Below are 20596 nucleotides of genomic sequence, written 5' to 3' on the forward strand. Positions count from 1 at the left end.
TAATATAGATGGAAACATAGCTTTGGATTGAATTAGGGGTCAAACAGTCACTGTTGCTTAAAATAGTTTGTTTCACAAAATTTCGTTTCCGGATCATAACTTTGTTCAAACTTCATACAATGATAGCATAACTAAGCAATAATAATAGGCCATAGATTACAAAAGTAATAATAGGCCATAGATTACAAAAGTGTTATTGACGTGTAGGAGACGTGAGTTGCTTGCAACACTTATTTTAAGCTTGTTGTTTTAGATTTTAAATCGTACACCTCCTTATACATTGAGTGGATTACTGCCATATTTGGTGTGAACAATTATAGGGTGAAGGCAGTCATATTTTATATATGAAGGCTGATCAGACCTTGAGAGCAGAGGGGCGGGGCTCCAATAGGGGAACTTTGCTGATTTTTTGCTTTAAATTCTTACTCCAATTTAACCTTTGAACGGATTACAACCAAACGCAAAATTATATATAAACCAATCTGATTAAAATTCAGATTATGAAGGGGTCATGTTCAGATGACCTTTATATCGCCTGTACAGGTCAAATGCATTTTCTACATCTTGCTTAATCAATTCAACACGACATTTCGTCTCAGTATACACATACAATGAGCTTCATAATATTATTTGAGCGAGATGACTACGTTCACGTAGGCGCTTGCATCGATAAGTAGAAGTTAATAGTACAAGCGCGTTTAATATATAGATTAAAAAGCAGCAACGCGGCTAGCGTACCACTGGAGCAAGGCAGTGTTGTGTCAATTGAATTGAAAAAAAGTTTATACTGTCTCTTCTCTTGGATATCCAGGAACAGCAATATCAACTGGGAGTATAAGAGAAGAAGTCGATTGTGCCTAGCACTTCTACTTTAGTTGTACTTGATCATAACATTTTAAGGTGATCCATCACTCCATCAGACAGGTTACAATGCAACATTCCAGATAGTGTAGAGAAGTCATTTGTTCGAGTAAATGTTGTCACAGTGTTGATCCATTCCCAATGCAATCCCTACATACTCACCGTGTCCAACCGTACTTTGGAGATTGCGGTTGAAGTAACGCAGAGTTTGCGGTTATGAGCCGGAAAACGGAGGTAAGTCGGAAGAGAAAATGTCATATTTCTCATCAGGAAGCTTTTTTCAGAAATCTGAAGTGTGCACGGAGAACAGAGATGATATATCCAAAATCGGGAAGCGGTAACCTGTTTCTGTATGGCCCCAGTATTTCAAACACCTACGTACAGTGCATAATTTTTGCCACTTTTCGCCAATTGTCAAGTTCATGATCTCATGCTGCTTTACAAATCGAGTCTAGACCAATATCAACTGGTTATATTATAATTTCGAACCCTTGTAAACAGCCTCTCAAAAGATTTTCTAAATCTAATACCGGATGATTGAGAGATACGATTTTGAAAATGTGTCGGTAAAAGTAACGTCATTATTGCGGTTGACATAAAGTAGTTTTTTTCGTGGTTGCGGAAAATGTAAAGTAAAAAAGTAACGTCATTGATTGTTGCGGTTGGGATAAAGTAGGTTTTATGAGTGCGGATTGTCAGATGAGTCCTAAATGGACGAAATGATACCATCTGGTGCAGCTTATCCCCCTTTTCGACTTACTGCATCGATTACTAAATTATTTATAATTAGGTGCCAGTCAACTGTGTATCTTTTTTACATCGTTTTTTAGCAATGATTCAAGTGTTGTTAAGGTATGTTGACGTTGATTCAAATGGTTTTTTTTTTAAATTTTTATATTTATTTCATTGCAGAGACTATGGCGGATACATCGGTACACCATGAAGAAATGGTACAGGAGGCAAACTACGCCTGTGACGTGTGTAATAAACATTTCAGATATAAACAGAGCCTTTACAGACACCTTAAAGCACATGACGGTACAAGAATGGAGGGTTATAAATGTTCTACTTGTGGCAAAACGTTTGCAGCAAATAGATATTTAGTTGATCACATAAAAAGAACCCACAAGGCTGTGGCACAGGTATGTCAACACTGTGGGAAAAGCTGCAGCTCCAAAGCGACCCTTGGAAACCACATCAGGGTTTCTCACGGTGAAAAGGGGGATGTGAAGTGCGAGCTATGTGATAAAACCTACCAGACACGCTTTAATATGAGGAGGCACCAACAGAGTCACTTCATATCATCAGACACCCGTGCACGCAAGGCCGCATCAGAGAAAAAACAACACCACGAGTGTACTGAATGTGGAAAGAAGTTTATTGCTAAACGTTACCTCAGCACTCATGTAAAACATGTACATGTAACCCCAAAACAATTATCCTGCCCAAAATGCCATAAGACATTTTCGTACAGAAGGAGTCTTAAGAATCACGAGAAAAATTGTACTGAGAAATAAGGACATTTTTTTCATTTTGAAAATTACCTTCAATGTACACTTTCCGATATTATGTAATGCTATTGTTCGCATTTATTACTTGAATTATCTTTTTTATTCGATTAGAGAGTGTTCTCCAATTACTGTTTTGTTAGTTTTCTTGAGAAATTCTGACAATTGTTATATAGAAACAACAATTTGTGTTTATATGGCCCATTCGCCGTCTCACGAAGTTGTGATATGGGAGTGTCAGTTGTCAGGTTATGAACAGTCTCCGTCGTCTCATCATATATTATGCTGACACCCTATCTTGTCGATTCATAGACCGGTATATAAGCAATATTAATATAAATACATTCAATTTTGTGAAAATAGAATGATCATAATAATGTACTGTTCCTATGATTAGCCTATGTCAATAGAACAAAAGAATCATGATCACAAACCTATGGCAGTATGTTTTTGAACAAGTGTTTTTTGTCACAATTCGTTCCCATGCCTTACATGGCTTTGAGCATTTTTCATCACTTTCAATCGATATAATTTTATGACTCGCAGGAAAAGAATTCCCGTTTGTTTCATTTTCTATGATTCGATTTCTGATTTTTATGATTTTAAGAATTTTTAAGAATCAAACAAATCTCATCATGTGTTCACAATTTTGATCTCATTAATTGCATGTTCTATTTGTTGTTGTTTTCTATTATAATTGTTTTTGCAGGCAGCATTATAAGGTGTATACAATTGTTGAAATGTTTATAATTAAACGATGTTTGTTTACAATCGAATGCGTCCTTTGTTATTTGGCAGTGTGTTACCGCTAAACCCTGTTCTCTCTGTAACCTTGTTAACTACACTACGAATTATCCTATTTTACCCGTTTACGTCTCTCATACAATTACAGTCGTCTTTTATCTAGATATTACGACGTCATCGTTGTGACCACTGTCGATTGGTGACTGCACGACAGGTGCCACATGTGGTACAGGAGATGCTCACTCGTCGCGAACGCCTGATCTCACTCCTGGGCTGCCGGGGGTCGTGTTGTCTCCTTTTTGTTTCATGTTTTTGTCAGTATCCGGATATTGAGTATGTTTGCGGTTTTTATGTCGATTCACGGGGGACTCCCTGCTGCGTGGGGTATTCTCTACCGCAAGTTGTCTCCTCATGGAGTTTGTGATCGTATGGTGTTGAATTGGGTGGGGTTGTTTGAATGTTGGTTCAATTCTTGTCCTTTTCGTTTTGTATCTGTTGGTCGTGATCATTCTATTGCGTGATCAATGCCAAGTCGTTTGGTACTCAAAATCATTGATTCGTCAGTCTTATGATATTGTCTGACAGAACGTGCTCCACGTGATGGTGCCATAGGTCCGGAAACGAGTCCAAACTTTATTTTTCGTCTCGTCAGCTTTTTCCGTTCTTCGGTGTCGAATTCGTTGTCTCTGTAATTAGAAGAATTAGACGACTTTAGATAACTACAATTAAGCAAAGGACATTTGCCGACTTCACAGAGATTGAGCTAGCGTTTGAGATACAATTTACATGGATCAGTGAAGCAGAACTCGGGAAAAATCTCCCCTGCCGGCACATAACGTTGAAACAACGTCGATACAACGTTATAACGCTGTCACAACGTTGTATTAACGTTGTGAGAACGTTTGTGCCAGCTGGGTCACTATATGTTTTTTATATTTTGTATCTCAAACTCAAAGTCTATATCAATCTCTGTGGAATCAGGAAATGTCCAATACTGGAACAATTGCAACAATGCTCACAACGACTTCCAACTACATGTACAGTACGTTTAACAGTCCTACCTTGGCGTCAATAGTTCGGTTGATGGCATGTATTCTGCAGTGTCAGAATCTTGGTGAGATGCCTCAGCCACATGCTCCGGATACACGCCAGACACTCGGGAAGTCCTCATGCTGAATCCTCTACAACAACACATTTTACACAATGTTTAATGGGATGGCACAGTTTTGTCTACGAAGTTCAGTTCACATCAACAATGTTTTGGATCTCCAGCATTACTGAAGAGTATTATTTCCTTTATGATGCAATAAAAACAATATATATATCCTCAACTGTATCCTAATACTTAAAATTGTGGGCCCTTAAAATACACTCGTATGCATCTTTTTGTATTTGTACATCCGTTTGTGCATAACACAAAGATAGGGTCGATTTGAAGAATATGTAAAGAATAAGTACTCATGAATATCAGTATGAATACAGACGACATGAAAATGTTATTGATAAAGTGCAGACCAGTCTTAATTACTTTAACAACTGTTTTACACTTCTCACCTTTCTGGGTTAATCTTGCATGTAAGAACTTCAACCACGCTCGATATCAGGGGAGGGATATCTCTAGCCTTGATGGCAACTTGAGGAGTTGGCGACATTCCCTGGAGGACTCCGACAGTTGTCTCCGCAGCTAAGCTACCAACAGATCTAATATTATATGAATTCGATATTTGGTAGAGTTGAATTTTCGAGTCGATATCCATGAGCATACCCTCGAATGTAACAACTGGGATTCCGTTGAAGTAGCGGCCACGTGGCGGGAAAGCTGCGAAGTCCACGTCCGTAAGCATATATTTTCGCATTGCCAACAGATGTCGAACACGGTCCACGGCTGGAATACCTGGCTCATCACTTGCATCATACCAATTTCTGATAATTCGTGTCAGTTCAGCAGCCTCAACATATCCATTTGAAGTCATCCATTCCTCGACCTCCTCACAAAAGTTAGTTCGTGCATTGGGTACATTTTGTTTGTCTATAAGATCATCCACGTGTGGTACACTAAGTTTAGTCTCGTTAGATTTCGCATACTCTTTCCAAGCTTCAGGTGACACTCCACATAATCCTGTTGTACACGTACGCACTCGCATGTGCGTTAAATTATGTGAACAGTCTATTCCCTTACATAGTAACTTTCCATTCTCTCTTTTCTCCGGATAAGAAAACCAAAACTGAATCGTCTCGTCCAACCCACTTACACCAATTGGAGACGGAAATGGCATTCGAGTTTGCCATTCTTTAAGGTCATCTGGAAAAACATGTCTGGCGTAAGCTGCTGACAGCGCTGCTTTTGGGTATGATTTCGCAGATATTGCGTCAATTGACAGTTTTCTTAGTGATGACGGATTCCATCTTTTGACACGGATGTATTTTTCGATGTTTGGCATTTCCGCGAAGCCAAGAACACCGAGTATAAAGTCACATTTTGTATCCTTCACCCAATTGGTTTTGAAGACCCTTATTTCTAAGGGAAGTTTTTGTTTGACGTTGTCGTACACGACATTCAAATCCTTGTGTCGCATCTGCCGTATGATTTTCTCCGTTAGATTGCAATGAACATTTTCCCATTTCTTTGACGTGTTCGGGTCGTTTTTCAATGCGTCCAAAATATCACTAATGTTGCATGGCTCTACGATTAACTTGTCATCACAATCCATGCTTTCCGGATTCATATTGTCTGTCGTGGATGTAGATGTGCTTGCTTCAGTGTCATCCGGATTTGGGTTGTTTTCAAGATTTTCATAATCCACTATGTCCTCCGCTTCCATATTTATGTCCTCGACCACAGGGCTATTCCTTTCAACATTATTTGGAGACGAGGCGGTCAAGTTGTCCTGATGTAAACATCGTTCTAAGGCCAATGACTCTAAAGAATCAAAACCCAGTTCCTCGAAAATATCTTCCGGTTCTTCTTGTGGTAGGGTAGGGTCCTGCGCCATGACTTCCCTTGAAACGTCACTTAAGGCCTGTAACATCTCTGGCTCATTGTCAGAATTCAAGATGGTGTCCACAACTTGATCAGGCAACCATGCTGTCTGGAGCTCTACTCTGGAAGTTTCCTCGGTTGCTGTAGATTCGACCTCTTTCCCCTTTTTCCTCTTTGTTTTTTTCTTCCACACCTCCGGGTCATTGCAAGTCGAAATAGAGAATAGCGACGCGTCCTTCAGCTCTACTGTTGCTTTGTCACCATCAAAATCTATTCTTGTCGCATCGAGGAGCTGACCCGAATTAGACATGTGATGGACCTCCTCAATCTTCTTGACGAGTGCTTGTTTCGGATTCTTTAAGACCCGCTTCCATGTGTCTTTTTGTAGTTGATACACCGTGAGAGGCTGACCACCCTTGTCCCTTGCCATCAGCTGTATCCACTGTCCATCCGTGTAAAATGTGAGAATATCCAACCCATTCTGGTCACATTGATCCAGCACTTCTTCTGTCGCATTCCTCATCTCGGTTGCTGTGAGGCGATAGTCTTTCAATCCATAAGCTATAGGTAGTGTACATGGTAGTTCTTTCCGCGAGTTACGATCTTTGTCGGTTAGCACCCACACCATTATCTCGGAAGCCTTCTTCCGCAACAGATTGTATCCTGTTTGGACAACATTCAAAGCTTTGGCTGTCACCTCGGCCAGATCACGGACAGCAGGGGAAATATTGGAGTCGTTATTTGTCAATGAATGTAGAAAGGGGGATCCCGCTTCAGAGCTACACAATCCTGAGTTGATCATTGTGCATGACTGTACTTCGCAGAGGAACTCAACATTTGTTTTGGTGAATTCTGTGATCCGTGACCGGAGCTCGTTCATCATCGGATTCGTCTTTGTCTGTTTTTGGGGGTCTTCAACATCATAAAGCCTCACTACTTCATCCCATGCCATATCCCAAAGTTCTGCGCTAAAGCGTACTTTGAAGAATGTTGTACTTGTCTCAGAGTACGAGATGAACAGCAGGAGATCTACCTCAAGAACCTTCATCTCTGCTAAGCACTGCATCACGTAGTATTTCGGTAGTGTGTAGTGTACCGGAAGCTGTGTTCCTGATGGGAACGGACATTTGATTTCGATGGCCGCCACAGTTTTGCCGATACCGTCGGGACTGGAAGGATCATTCTGTCGTACACTCCCGTCAGGTGAAACAACGCCTAATACGTCCCTGGAGATACCGCAGATCACATAGCATCCTTCCTCCACGTAAGTACAATTTGGAAAATAAGAAGGCATTATTTTCCCAACAAGAGTCGCAATAGCGTCGATCTCGTGCTGTGTTCCGTGATCAAATTTCTTTTGAAGTTCCGGTTCAATCACAGTGTTTGTTTCCTTCTGCTTGACATAAACATCAAAATGCTGCTTTTGAAGTTTCAAATTTCTAAGTCCAAGAGCGTCATGTAGGGAGCTTCCTGTTACTCTGGCTTTCTTGCGAAGTAAGAACCACGGTTCTGTTCTCTGTTTCAGGAATCGCGGATCCAGAGACTCGTGCTCCTGGTCATCATCCCACAAGGTTAACATGTTAGACTGGAAAGATTGATCCACTTCTCTTGCTGCTGTGAACAGGACACGTGTATCATTCAGCTGACTGGCGATCTCCAATAGTTCATTTACGAGTCCGAGTGTTTCGTTGAGGAATTCGTTCAGCTGATGCAACGACGCATGGAACATACTTATTACCCTCTGGTATTTCGAAGTTCTCCAGTCAGGTCCAGCCATTTTCTTGAATTTCTCTAGTCCAAACGTTTGTCGGAATGTAAGTTCCCGTGCATCCTTCATGCGCGATCCAGCAATTGTTACTACTCCGTGTAATTTGAAAACGGTACTGTCTCCGTCATCACATGGTAGCTTCCCTATCTGTACCTTCTGATTTTCTAGAAGTTCTTGTCTCTCTTTTAATGTAGGATGTTGCTCGTGGCCAAACATGTCTACATCCCCTCCTTTAGTGTCAACTCCAGATGTAACCTTTTTCCCGTCTGCACAAAGCATGTATTGGCGACTTCCCAGCTGCTTCAATGATTTGAGAATTGGCAGGATGACCCCCGGCTGTGTAGTTTTCGGAATGTCGACGTGACTCACATCAAACGACTCGAGAGTGTTTACACTAGGAACCGCAAAGTTAATATCTGCGTCGACTGGATTCAAGTCCCCAGATGATATATCATCAGTCACTTGGCCTAAGTGTTTTGCACCACCCATAAAATACAGAAATTTAGCATGAAACAGTCGATATCCAAGTTTCCAAAAACGTTTCGTAGTATCTGAATAACGCATTTGTGAAGAACATTTTCCAGCGTAGAACTGTGCAGTTTCCAAGAGAAGTAGAAAGCATATGTTGTCCAATGGGAATTTGCCTTGATCAATCACCTCTAGAAATTTCAAAAAGTTTTGTTGTAGACCCTTTTCTGCAAGTTTCTTCAATACGGAACGGAACAGGGCAACATCACCCGGAATGTCAGCATGAGATCTTTTTTCAAATGACGAGCCAGGTGTAATTCGTTTTAAAGGAGAATGTATCCTTGACCTTTTTGGAGTTGATCCTTTCAGAGGAGTTACAATTCGTTTCCACGATTTGACCGACGGGGATAGGAACGTACACGTTTTAGCTGTCGATTGAATGAATGCCTGTGACGCAGGTTTGCGATGCCGTACTTTAGGTTTGTTCAACCACAGGCTACTTTTTCGCTTAACCATTCCTGGAAAGAAACAAAATTACTCTCAGTATCGGTTCCTTTTTTCGATGCCAACTACTGTGTGTCCCATTTATCTCGGAACAGCCGTTTTCGGCAATATTTTGAAAAATAATCATCATATTTTGATGTTTTATACACTGTTATGTAGCATTCCATTCGTCGTCATAGCGTTCCAAGTTTCATTGATATCGGTTGAGAAACGGAAAATTTTCCTTCTTAGACACTAGTAAAATTATTGGCATTTTGGCGTCTCTTTTTACTTCAATTCAATTTTAATTTTATTGTATTGCGCTTTTGTAATTACACAAGTAATTTGATGGCAAATAACAAGACAGTAACAACAACAAAATCACACATTAATGACATATTGACATATACATAATATCCGAATCACTTTATATAGCGAGCAAGGCTGCTCTCCTCAGTTCTATTTTTTTTATTTACTTTTATTTATTTACTGTGTTATCAATCGCCTGTAGCAGTAGGCGTCTCTGTAGCGGCTACTAGGGCCTACTCTTATTACGAAGACTACAGAGTAACACAATACACATCATGTATTTTTATAACGGGTACGGGTGTGTTTCGTGGGGTGAAAAATGATTCATGATCTTCATGATAATCTTATATAATTTTCCTGTTTGTTGCTACACAGTTTTATAATAACAAATGAAGAGTTAAAGCTGACATACCATTCTTACATATACATACCATTGCTAATATTAAAACTGATCAATACGGAACGGAAACTTAATTGATTGTCTTAGTGATAATAACATTAAACGCAAACATCTCTGAAACACTCTGAGGTCATGGAAAATGGCAAATATCATCCGCCCATTATAGCTATTGAATGACCAAAAACCGCAACCCCCATTTTTTTACTTTATGCAACCGCAACCTCATCCTTCAAAAATTCAATTCAGTATTTCATGGAAATTTCTTGACAAAAACAAATGTCATTCAGTCGGGGTGTTTTTAGAACATCAACACACAAATGGAAAGTGTTTATATAAAATAATATGGCTTAAAACATTATGAAATTTTGATTTGTTTACAAAAAAATCCGATTTCGATTTTTGTCGTGGAGTGTTTGAACTCCACAAAAAACATCGACAATATGCGAAACATGCCTTGAATTCTTCAATGTGTGCTACAATCCGTGAGCGACTCAGTTTTTTGATAGATTCTCTAGAATTTCGTTATTTGACAATTTCGTGGACCTACCCTCTCAATTTTCCATCACCTTCCGGTGATAACCGCAAACTCTGCGTTACTTCAACCGCAATCTCCAAAGTACGGTTGGACACGGTGATAATGTTAGAACCATTTTTACATACAATTAAATTGTGTCATAAAAATGTTTATTATTGGTTTTAAAAGATTTCACTAGGGAACAAACACCCATGGATAGATGCCAAGCGGCAACTAGGAAAGCCGTACAAAACTGTTTTGATGCCGACGACTACTTTAGTGAATCTCAACAAGATAAACAGTGTTCGTAAGTAGACATATATCATCAAATTTCTGATAACCAACGTGTTTTAACGTCGATTTAATTGTTATACTTAAAACAAAGAAAAACATTTATTTAAGCTACAGTTTTAGCTAAAAACACGCTAATGTTTGTTGGTTTACAATACCTAAGGGATATATTATTTCTTATTTCTGTAATATAGTGAGAAATGACCAGTATAGATACCCCTAGTCATCGACTGTTCCTAAATTAAAGACTCTGTAGAGCTGGCTTACATAGTTAATTTTGTTCAAGAAGGATTAAATATAACTGTCGAGTAACAACTCGCATGTATAAATCCGCAAACTTTGCCCCCAACCTGCACTATACGGCTATACATTATTCGCGTCAACTGCGAAAACAGGAGACGACTTTTTCCGTGCAAACTTATTTAACATGTTTTGATACAACGTATTTTGGATCGAAGGCACATGATTAGAAAAATAATAAGAATCCAAATTGTGGTTCAAACAAATAATATGAAACTTCCATGGTCGATCAAACTCAGACGTAATGCACACCTTCCTGTATAAAAATTATAAGTTTGGGCATTTTTGGGCAGAAGTGTAAAACTTTGATATCCTGTCGGGTTTTTTGCTTTTGTTATTAAAAAAATAAAGAAATTGACCAAAGCTACTACTGAAATTCTAACTGACGTCACTTCTATGGTTTTTAGCTTACCTGGCCTGAAGGGCAAGTCAGCTTATAATGTCATGGCAGGATGTCCGTCGTCCTTCCGTCAACATTTCTGTTAAAACGGTCCTAGTCATTGCGTTCTGCATGGAATGTTAAATTTGGCCAGAAACAACCTTGTAGGTAGGGGAACAGAGTGTGTATAAATGGGCTCTGATCCCCCGGGGAAGTAGGGGCGGGGCCCAATAGGGGAAATATTGGTAAATCCTTTAAATCGCTACTAGTCATAGGGTTCTGCATGGAATGTAACCAAATTCGGCCAAAAACATTCTTGGGGGAAGTGCAACAGTCTTTGTATAACTTTTGATCTGACCCCCGGGGGCAGGAGTGGCCCGCCCAATAGGGTAAATCTTTAAATCGCTACTAGTCATAGAGTTCTGCATGGAATGTAACCAAATTTGGCCAAAAAACATCCTTGAGGAAGGGGAATAGTTTGTATACATTTTGATCTGACCCCCGGGGGCAGGAGGGGCGGGCCCAAAAGGGGAAATAGAGGTAAATATTTAAATCGCTAATAGAGATAGAGTTATTATTAATAATAATAATAAAATCTTTTATTTAACTTGGGATTCATATTTAGACAAGTCTAATTTACAATATGGCCCTGCATCAATATATACAGTTATCACAGACAACAGTTTAATACAGAAAATACCTTAATTTAAAAGACCTATACATTCATATCAACATGTAAATATGGTTGCTTTCTAAAATATTGGTAGAAAGTATAACACTGAAATTGTGAAATACATCCTTTAAGTATGTTTGTTTTAAAACAGCAACACTGGGGGCATTTCTAATATCATTGTTCAATCCATTTAGTAAATTGGAACAAGTATAAACAGATGAACGCTTAAAATAACTTGTTTTAGCATTAGGAATATAAAACTTATTTGAAATTGAAGATCTGGTATTTCTCATAATAGCATCCCTAATATAGGTAAACGTGTTACTGAAGACACTAGGAGTATCCCCATGTAAAATTTTATAAGCAATAACAGCTTTCCTAAAAATAAAATAGTTTTCTATTGGCAGCCACTTCAACTGAGAAAAAAATTCTTTGGATGGTGTTAAAATATCTCAAACATTCAGTAAAACTATTGCTGCTCTTTTTTGCAGTTTGCACAATTTATGAATATAAGATTTGTTACTGGTCTCACTCCAAACAACAGAGCAATAAATTGTGGAAAAACTATACTTTGGTAAACTTTGTTCATATAACATCATTTGACATAAATGGCCTTAGCCTTTTCAGAACACCAATCACAAGGATCCTGTATATTGCCAGAATATATATAGTCAGAATATTACTTGGCATTACAAAAACAAGGGGAGCGATACAGGCCCTCTAGGCTTCTTGATCTGTTAACAGAATGGAATCATGAGGTTCTGTAAGGTTTTATTTCATTACATGAAAATATTATCTTACAGATATCTGGAGAATGTAGGCGAATGTGCCATGGAGAAAAGAATACTTGATAATGGGCAAAACTGTTCGGGGCTATTGGACCTTCTGCAAAACGTCAAATTCAAAGATACATTTTTCGGAATGGCGAAAACTTACCTTTCGGTTGACATACGTGAATGTAAGTTCATCATGATATTTCACATACCATTGCATGTTTCCCAAAACACACACAAACATTCTATACTCACAACCTGCCATGTGATTCGTCTTACAAATACCATCGGCAATACATTCCATACTCCCTACCTGCCATGTAATTCGTCTTACAAATACCATCGGCAATACATTCCGTACTCCCAACCTGCCATGTGATTCGCCTTACAAGTACCATCCGCAATATATTCCATACTCCCAACCTACCATGTGATTCGTCTTACAAGTACCATCGGCAATACATTCAATACTTCCAACCTGCCATTTGATTCGTCTTACAAGAACTATCGGCAATACATTCCATACTCCCAACCTGCCATGTGATTCGTCTTACCATCGGAATTACATTCTATACTCCCAACCTACCAAGTGATTCGTCTTACAAGTACCAACGGCCATACATTCCATACTCCAAACCTGCCATGTGATTCGTCTTACAAATACCATCGGCAATACATTCCATACTCCCCACCTTCCAAGTATTTTGTCTTACAAGTACCATCGGCAATACATTCAATACTCCCAACCTGCCATGTGATTCGTCTTACAAATACAAACGGCAATACATTCCATACTCCCAACCTTCCATGCGATTTGTCTTACAAGTACCATCGGCAATACATTCCATACTCCCAACCTGCCATGTGATTCGTCTTACCATCGGAATTACATTCTATACTCCCAACCTACCAAGTGATTCGTCTTACAAGTACCATCGGCAAAACATTCCAAACTCCAAATCTGCCATGTGATTCGTCTTACCATCGGAATTACATTCCATACTCCCAACCTACCATGTGATTCGTCTTACAAGTACCATCGGCAAAACATTCCATACTCCCAACCTGCCATGTGATTCGTCTTACAAATACCAACGGCAATATATTCCATACTCCCAACCTGCTATGTGATTCGTCTTACAAATACCATCGGCAATACATCCCATACTCCCAACCTTCCATGTGATTTGTCTTACAAGTACCATCGGCAATACATTCAATACTCCCAACCTGCCTTGTGATTCGTCTTACAAGTTCCATCGGCAATACATTCCATACTCCCAACCTTCCATGTGATTTGTCTTACAAGTACCATCGGCAATACATTCCATACTCCCAACCTGCCATGTGATTCGTCTTACAAGAACTATCGGCAATACATTCCATACTCCCAACCTGCCATGTGATTCGTCTTACCATCGGTAATACATTCCATACTTCCCACCTTCCATATGTTTTGTCTTACAAGTACCATCGGCAATACATTCAATACTCCCAACCTGCCATGTGATTCGTCTTACAAATACCATCGGCAATACATTACATACCTCCCACCTTCCATGTGTTTTGTCTTACAAGTACCATCGGCAATACATTCCATACTCCCAACCTGCCATGTGATTCGTCTTACCATCGGTAATACATTCCATACTTCCCACCTTCCATGTGTTTTGTCTTACAAGTACCATCGGCAATACATTCAATACTCCCAACCTGTCATGTGATTCGTCTTACACATACCATCGGCAATACATTCCATACTTCCCACCTTCCATGTGTTTTGTCTTACAAATACCATCGGCAATACATTCAATACTCCCAACCTGCCATGTGATTCGTCTTACAAATACCATCGGCAATACATTCCATACTTCCCACCTTCCATGTGTTTTGTCTTACAAGTACCATCGGCAATACATTCAATACTCCCAACCTGCCACCTGATTCGTCTTACAAATACCATCGGCAATACATTCCATACTCCAAACCTGCCATGTGATTCGTCTTACAAGTACCATAGGCAATACATTCAATACTCCCAACCTGCCATGTGATTCGTCTTACAAGTACCATCGGCAATACATTCCATACATTCCATATTTCCAACCTGCCATGTGATTCGTCTTACAAATACTATCGGCAATACATTCCATACTCCCAACCTGCCATGTGATTCGTCTTACAAGTATCATCGACAATACATTCCATACTCCCAACCTGCCATGTGATTCGTCTTACCATCGGCAATACATTCCATACTCCAAACCTGCCATGTGATTCGTCTTACAAGTACCGTAGGCAATACCTTCTATACCCCCAACCTGCCGTGTGATTCGTCTTACAAGTATCATCGACAATACATTCCATACTCCAAACCTACCATGTGATTCTTCTTACAAGTACCATCCGCAATTTATTCCATACTCCCAACCTACCATGTGATTCGTCGTACAAGTACCATCGGCAATACATTCAATACTCCCAACCTGCCATTTGATTCGCCTTACAAATACCAACGGCAATACATTCCATACCCCAAACCTGCCATGTGATTTGTCTTACAAATACCATCGGCAATATATTCCTTACTCCCAACCTTCCATGTTTGTTTGTCTTACAAGTACTATCGGCAATACATTCAATACTCCCAACCTACCATGTGATTCGTCATACAAAAACCATCGGCAATACATTCCATAATCCCAAACCTGCCATGTGATTCGTCTTACAAATACCATCGGCAATATATTCCTTACTCCCAACCTTCCATGTAATTTGTCTTACAAGTACTATCGGCAATACATTCAATACTCCCAACCTACCATGTGATTCGTCTTACAAATACCAACGGCAATAAAATTAAAATTGGTCAATATTGCAAAATGTTAATTAAAATTGGTCACTATTGTAAGATATTGATTAAAATTGGTCACTTTTGTAACATATTAAGTGAAATTGGTCAATATTGTAAGATATTAATTCAAATTCGTCGATATTGTAAGATATTTATTAAAATTTGTCACTATTGTAAGACATTAATTGAAATTGGTCAGTATTGTAAGATATCAATCAAAATTGGTCAACATTGTAACATATTGATTAAAATTGGTCACTATTGTAAGATATCAATCAAAATTGGTCCATATTATAAGATATTGATTAAAATTGGTCACTATTGGAAGATATCAATTAAAATTGGTCAATATTGTAAGATATCTATTAAAATTGGTCACTATTGTAAGATATTACTTAAAAATTGGTCAATTTGGTAAGATATTAATTAAGATTAGCCACTATTGTAAAATACTGATGAAAACTGGTCACTATTGTAAGATATTGAATAAAATAGGTCAATATTGTAAAATATTAATTAAAATTTGTCACTATTGTAAGATATTAATTAAAATTGGTCACACTTGTAAGTTATTGATTAAAATAAAGAAATTCTCAGGAATGTATTTTTAATTCCAAAAAAAAATGCATTCTATTTGGATCAAAAAACGAAAAGCATATTGCTTTCTCTCATTTCTAAAATGATTCTCGTTTGTAATATGCATGGTCCTTCTCAGTTGTTAATTTTACATTATATCTTTGTAATTCAATGTTTTGAAAGCGGTTTGAAACTAATTCATCCGGAAACCTTACTTAATGCATTTTATTGTCGAATGTTCTAGTTTAAATACAAACTTGTTTCCAATTGATTTATAATTTGCTGTGCGAAGTGGCACGTGAAGGGAGACAACTCTAAAATGTGCCTCCGTTCATATTGATTATGACATTACTACAATACTTTTTCGAAGCTATAAATGTTTAGTTGTAACTGCTGTCCCTATTGCATAATCGTAAAAAGGCGACTAAATTTAGGATTTTATCTTTTCTCATCTTCCAAACTGACTTTATTCTTCCTAACGTCTCCCTTGACACCGCCTCGTTTTTGGCCAAATGTTGAGGTACCCATACCCCTTTGAGGAAGGCTCTTGGATCTGTACCCTAGCCGAGACACACCAAAGTCTATAAAAGTGATAGTTTATGCTCCCGTTTAGCACACAGCATAAAGGGAGTAAGACGATTGGTTCGCCCGTTGTCAGTAAAATGTGACCGGGTGGTGTTTGTTTCTTGGTGTCTTCGGTGGCATGCTTAAGTGAAATAGCACTATACAAGAAGACACAACACGACCATACCGCAGTCTCAAAAAACTCATCTTGCACTAAATACACGCATACATGGGAGGCCGTATTTAAATGGCATTGGCTATTAATAAGACGCATATTAACCAAACAAAGAAACAAACTAATCTTTTATCGATTTACTTTTTCAAATTTTACAGGAACTCTATTTTACCCTGTTTGTTAATGTTTCATTTTTTCTTGATTGTTTTTAGGTTCGTTTTATAATGGCACCGCCGTCGAGGAAATAATGAAGACGCAGGGAGGAAGCTTTGGTGATAGATTTAACGCTCCTACATAAAAGAATATCTTCTGGATATTTTAATTAGTATGTGATTAAATATTAATAATTTCGAATGCACCACGAAGGTGAAGATGATAATTATGTATATCTCACATTTGTGTACTAGTCATAACTTTAAACGAAATTATTTTTTGTTTATGCAATTAACCATCTTCGTCAGGATGAAAGCATTCTGTAGAGACCGAAAAACCCGTATATTCGATCTTGGATACATATGAAGAACACTCTCGTTCAGCTTTTTTCAGTATAAATACTAGTACAGTGTATTTGTGTCTCGGCTCACATGATGTCATATCTTAGTCTTTCTGTATAGCACTGTCATTAAATGTATATGTTTCATAACTTGAAAATATCTTTAGCAATGTATTAAAAAACAATGTTTCATTAATTAAAGACTTCAAAGCATTAAAATGGACAGAATTATTAACAATGTCTTATAAACATTTAGTTATAATACTAAATTTATGCAATGTTAAAGTTCTTATTTTTATGTCTGATTATGTTTAGGTGAAATCATATCTACAGAAGTCGTTTGACAGTTACTAATAACAATTTGATAATGTTAAATGAAATAGAAGAACACAACTGAGCTTCAATGCCTTATAAACATTTAGTTAGAATTAAATTTTGCTTGTTACGAGAATTTTCATTGGCTTAAATATTTGCTTTATCAGTACATAAAGGAAAAAATGGCGTCGCCGTTTCTGATTGGCTGAGATGATGGCGTAGTGATTTCATAGACAAAAGAGTCCCAAAATAAATTTTGAATATTGAAGAGGACATCAGTAAATTGAATTATAAGGATTATCCTTTTAAAAATATTAAATTCATGCAGTTGTTGTTTTTATCTTTAGAATCAACAGAAGTCGTTTTACAATTACAAATAACACTTTCAGAATGTTAAATGAAAAAGAAGAACACAACTAGGCTTCAAAGTCTGACCGTATATATTCATTAACTTCACTTGATGCGTTAATAATTTAATTTTTAACTCTTATTTGTCTGTAAAAAATAAACTTTGCGACATAGGCATTGTAATATTCTCAAAATGGTGGTACCTTTTGGTGGTTATAGCATCAAACGCTCTTCTTGACTTGTATAAAAATTGCGGCACATACAACTTTATGACATCAAAAGAAATGATTATTATTTATTATAACATTGAATTGTTCTTGCTGGTGATATAAAATAAACATGTATTTATTTTTTGCGTTCTTTTATATTTCTGATTATTTCAAAACAATACCAAATAATAATTTAGCAAAGCCTATTCAATAAAGTCAGAACAAGGATTTGTTTGTTTGTTTGTTTGATTAATTAACGTCCAATTAACAGCTATGGTCATGTAAGGACGGCCTCCCATGTATGCGGTGTGTTGCGTGTATGCCATGCGAGGTGCGTGTTTTGGGAGACTGCGATATATTCATGTTGTGTCTTCGTGTATAGTGGAACTGTTGCCCCCTTTATAGTGCTATATCACTGAAGCATGCCGCCGAAGACACCAAGCAACACACCCCACCCGGTCACATTATACTGACAACGGGCGAGCCAGTCGTCCCACTCCCTGTATGCTGAGCGCTAAACAGGAGCAGAAACTACCACTTTTATAGAGTTTGGTGTGTCTCGGCCAGGGGACAGAACCCAGAGCCTTCCTCACAAGGGCAAGCGCTCAACTCAAGGCCAAAAGTGAGGTGGTGCCAAGGGAGGCATTAGGAAAGATAAAGTCAATTAGGAAGAAGAGAAAAGATAAGATCCTAAATTTAGTCGCCTCTTACGATCATGCAATAGCGACAGCAATTACAATTCTTACGCCCTACCTGCAATACAGATACAAATATCTTATTCTTCCTAACGTCTCCCTCGACACCGCCTCACTTTTGGCCTTCTGTTGAGCTTTCGCTCTTGTGAGGTAGGCTTTGGGTTTTTGTCCCTGGCCAAGACACACCAAAGTCTATAAAAGTAGTAATTTCGCGCTCAGCATAAGCCCGTTGTCAGTATAATATGACCGGGTGGATTATGTTTTTGGCCATGCTGTCTCCGGTAGCTTGCTACAGTGATATAGCACTATATAGAGGTCAAGAGTTCCACTATACAAGTGAAGAAGACACAACACGAATAAACTCTTTCTCCCTTAACACCCACCTCACACTTCACACAATGCATGGTAGGCCGTCCTTACATGACCCTAGCTTTTAATAGGACGTTTACCATTTAAGGACGTCTTTTCAATGTATGCGACATGTGTTTCTGAGTGCATGTGTGTTTTTAGACTTCTATAAGTATATGTGGACAAATTAAAATGTCCGTGATTAAAATTATTCGCTGTGTTTTGGCAAATGGTAATAATAACACAAGTGGTGAAACATGTCTTTTCGTTTTGACCTGAACCAAAAAAAACCCCAGCTTTTACTTCAAGACAATGACCATGCACACATATATAATTTTCATTACATAGATTTTTATATTAAACCATGTAGAAACTTGGTGTTAGAATTATTTGATTCGCAACAATTCATTCAAAATATGTATTTAAGCTGAAAGATGTCAATAAATACGTGGCACGAATAATCCGACAAGGCCAGTGCTTGATTCAGGATAAAGTGTAATACAATGAGGACTAAATATGTAAAGGAATGTCTTCCACGTCACTATCGTTATACCAATACAGAATAGGACTGGTAACTTTGACAAACACAACAGGTCGGTGATAGTGAGGGATGACAAGTACACGCTATATTAAACAGGTAAAGATGTCGTGACCTACATAACTATGTCAATCACTTTCACACTCCGCACGGTCATTGTGATTTTTAGCAGAACACGTTTCAAAAAATGACCAACCATACACGTCATATCTGTTCTTATGTGTGGTATAGCTTGTCTAATATGGATAGGTTCATCGATAGTTGTCCGCTTTAAAATTTGATTTAATCCTAATGAGATTATTATAATTGTCAGATTTCCATCCGATGCTTACATATACAATAAGATGTTTCCCATTATATAGATTTATATATTGAACCATGTAGTAGCCTGATGTTAGAATTATTTCATATCTGAACTAAAAGTAAATGATTGTTCAGTTAAAGGCACACTTCCTTTCCGGAGCAAAACGTAAAGTTTTGTTAAAAACACACGAGTACCATCAGAAAATATACACCGGAGTCCTAAGATGAGGTTATAACACCAAACATATGCAAGATTTCCTCCGTTATATATGATTTAATGTAACAGTGGAGAGTCATTTCGCTGTTTTGCCGTCTGGCGCAGTGATTGTCAACTACCGCGTGGTAATTAGGACGTCAGCGGGAAACATAAGACGACCCGCGTTATGAAAATTACAAATTAATTTATTTTAATCAAATTGTTCAGAAGGTTTATAAACGTGAAATATTAACGGTAGGTTGATAACTTTTACATTTCCATTTTAAAAATAAAAAGCCGTTTCGGAAAGGTAGTGGGCCTTTAAGAAACAATTTACCGAACAACAATAAAACAGGTTACGTGTACATCGGATCATGCCTTGATCATGAACGACTATGGCTGTAATGCGTCACAAAATATATTAAAAATAGTAACATTTAGATTCTTTCTTATATCACCCAATGATAATAGTCTGTCAGTAGTATATAAACATATTTTTGTACATCTTTGTAATTTTGAGCACGATAGAAA

The 20596-nt window shown here is 38.0% G+C and overlaps 1 protein-coding gene across 1 annotated transcript in view; it reads left to right on the forward strand.

The window, feature by feature from the left end:
- The window catches only part of LOC138335724 (uncharacterized), a 46486-nt gene extending 28361 nt beyond the window's left edge, over positions 1-18125 (forward strand). The window contains exons 6-8 of the mRNA XM_069284884.1: positions 10225-10342; positions 12482-12636; positions 16833-18125. Coding sequence (XP_069140985.1) covers positions 10225-10342; positions 12482-12636; positions 16833-16918 — 359 coding nt within the window. The 3' untranslated portion in view covers positions 16919-18125. The remainder of the gene's footprint in view (positions 1-10224; positions 10343-12481; positions 12637-16832) is intronic.
- The last annotated feature ends 2471 nt before the right edge of the window (positions 18126-20596 follow it).

Source organism: Argopecten irradians, chromosome 11 (assembly GCF_041381155.1).
Source record: "Argopecten irradians isolate NY chromosome 11, Ai_NY, whole genome shotgun sequence".
NCBI lineage: Eukaryota > Metazoa > Mollusca > Bivalvia > Pectinida > Pectinidae > Argopecten > Argopecten irradians.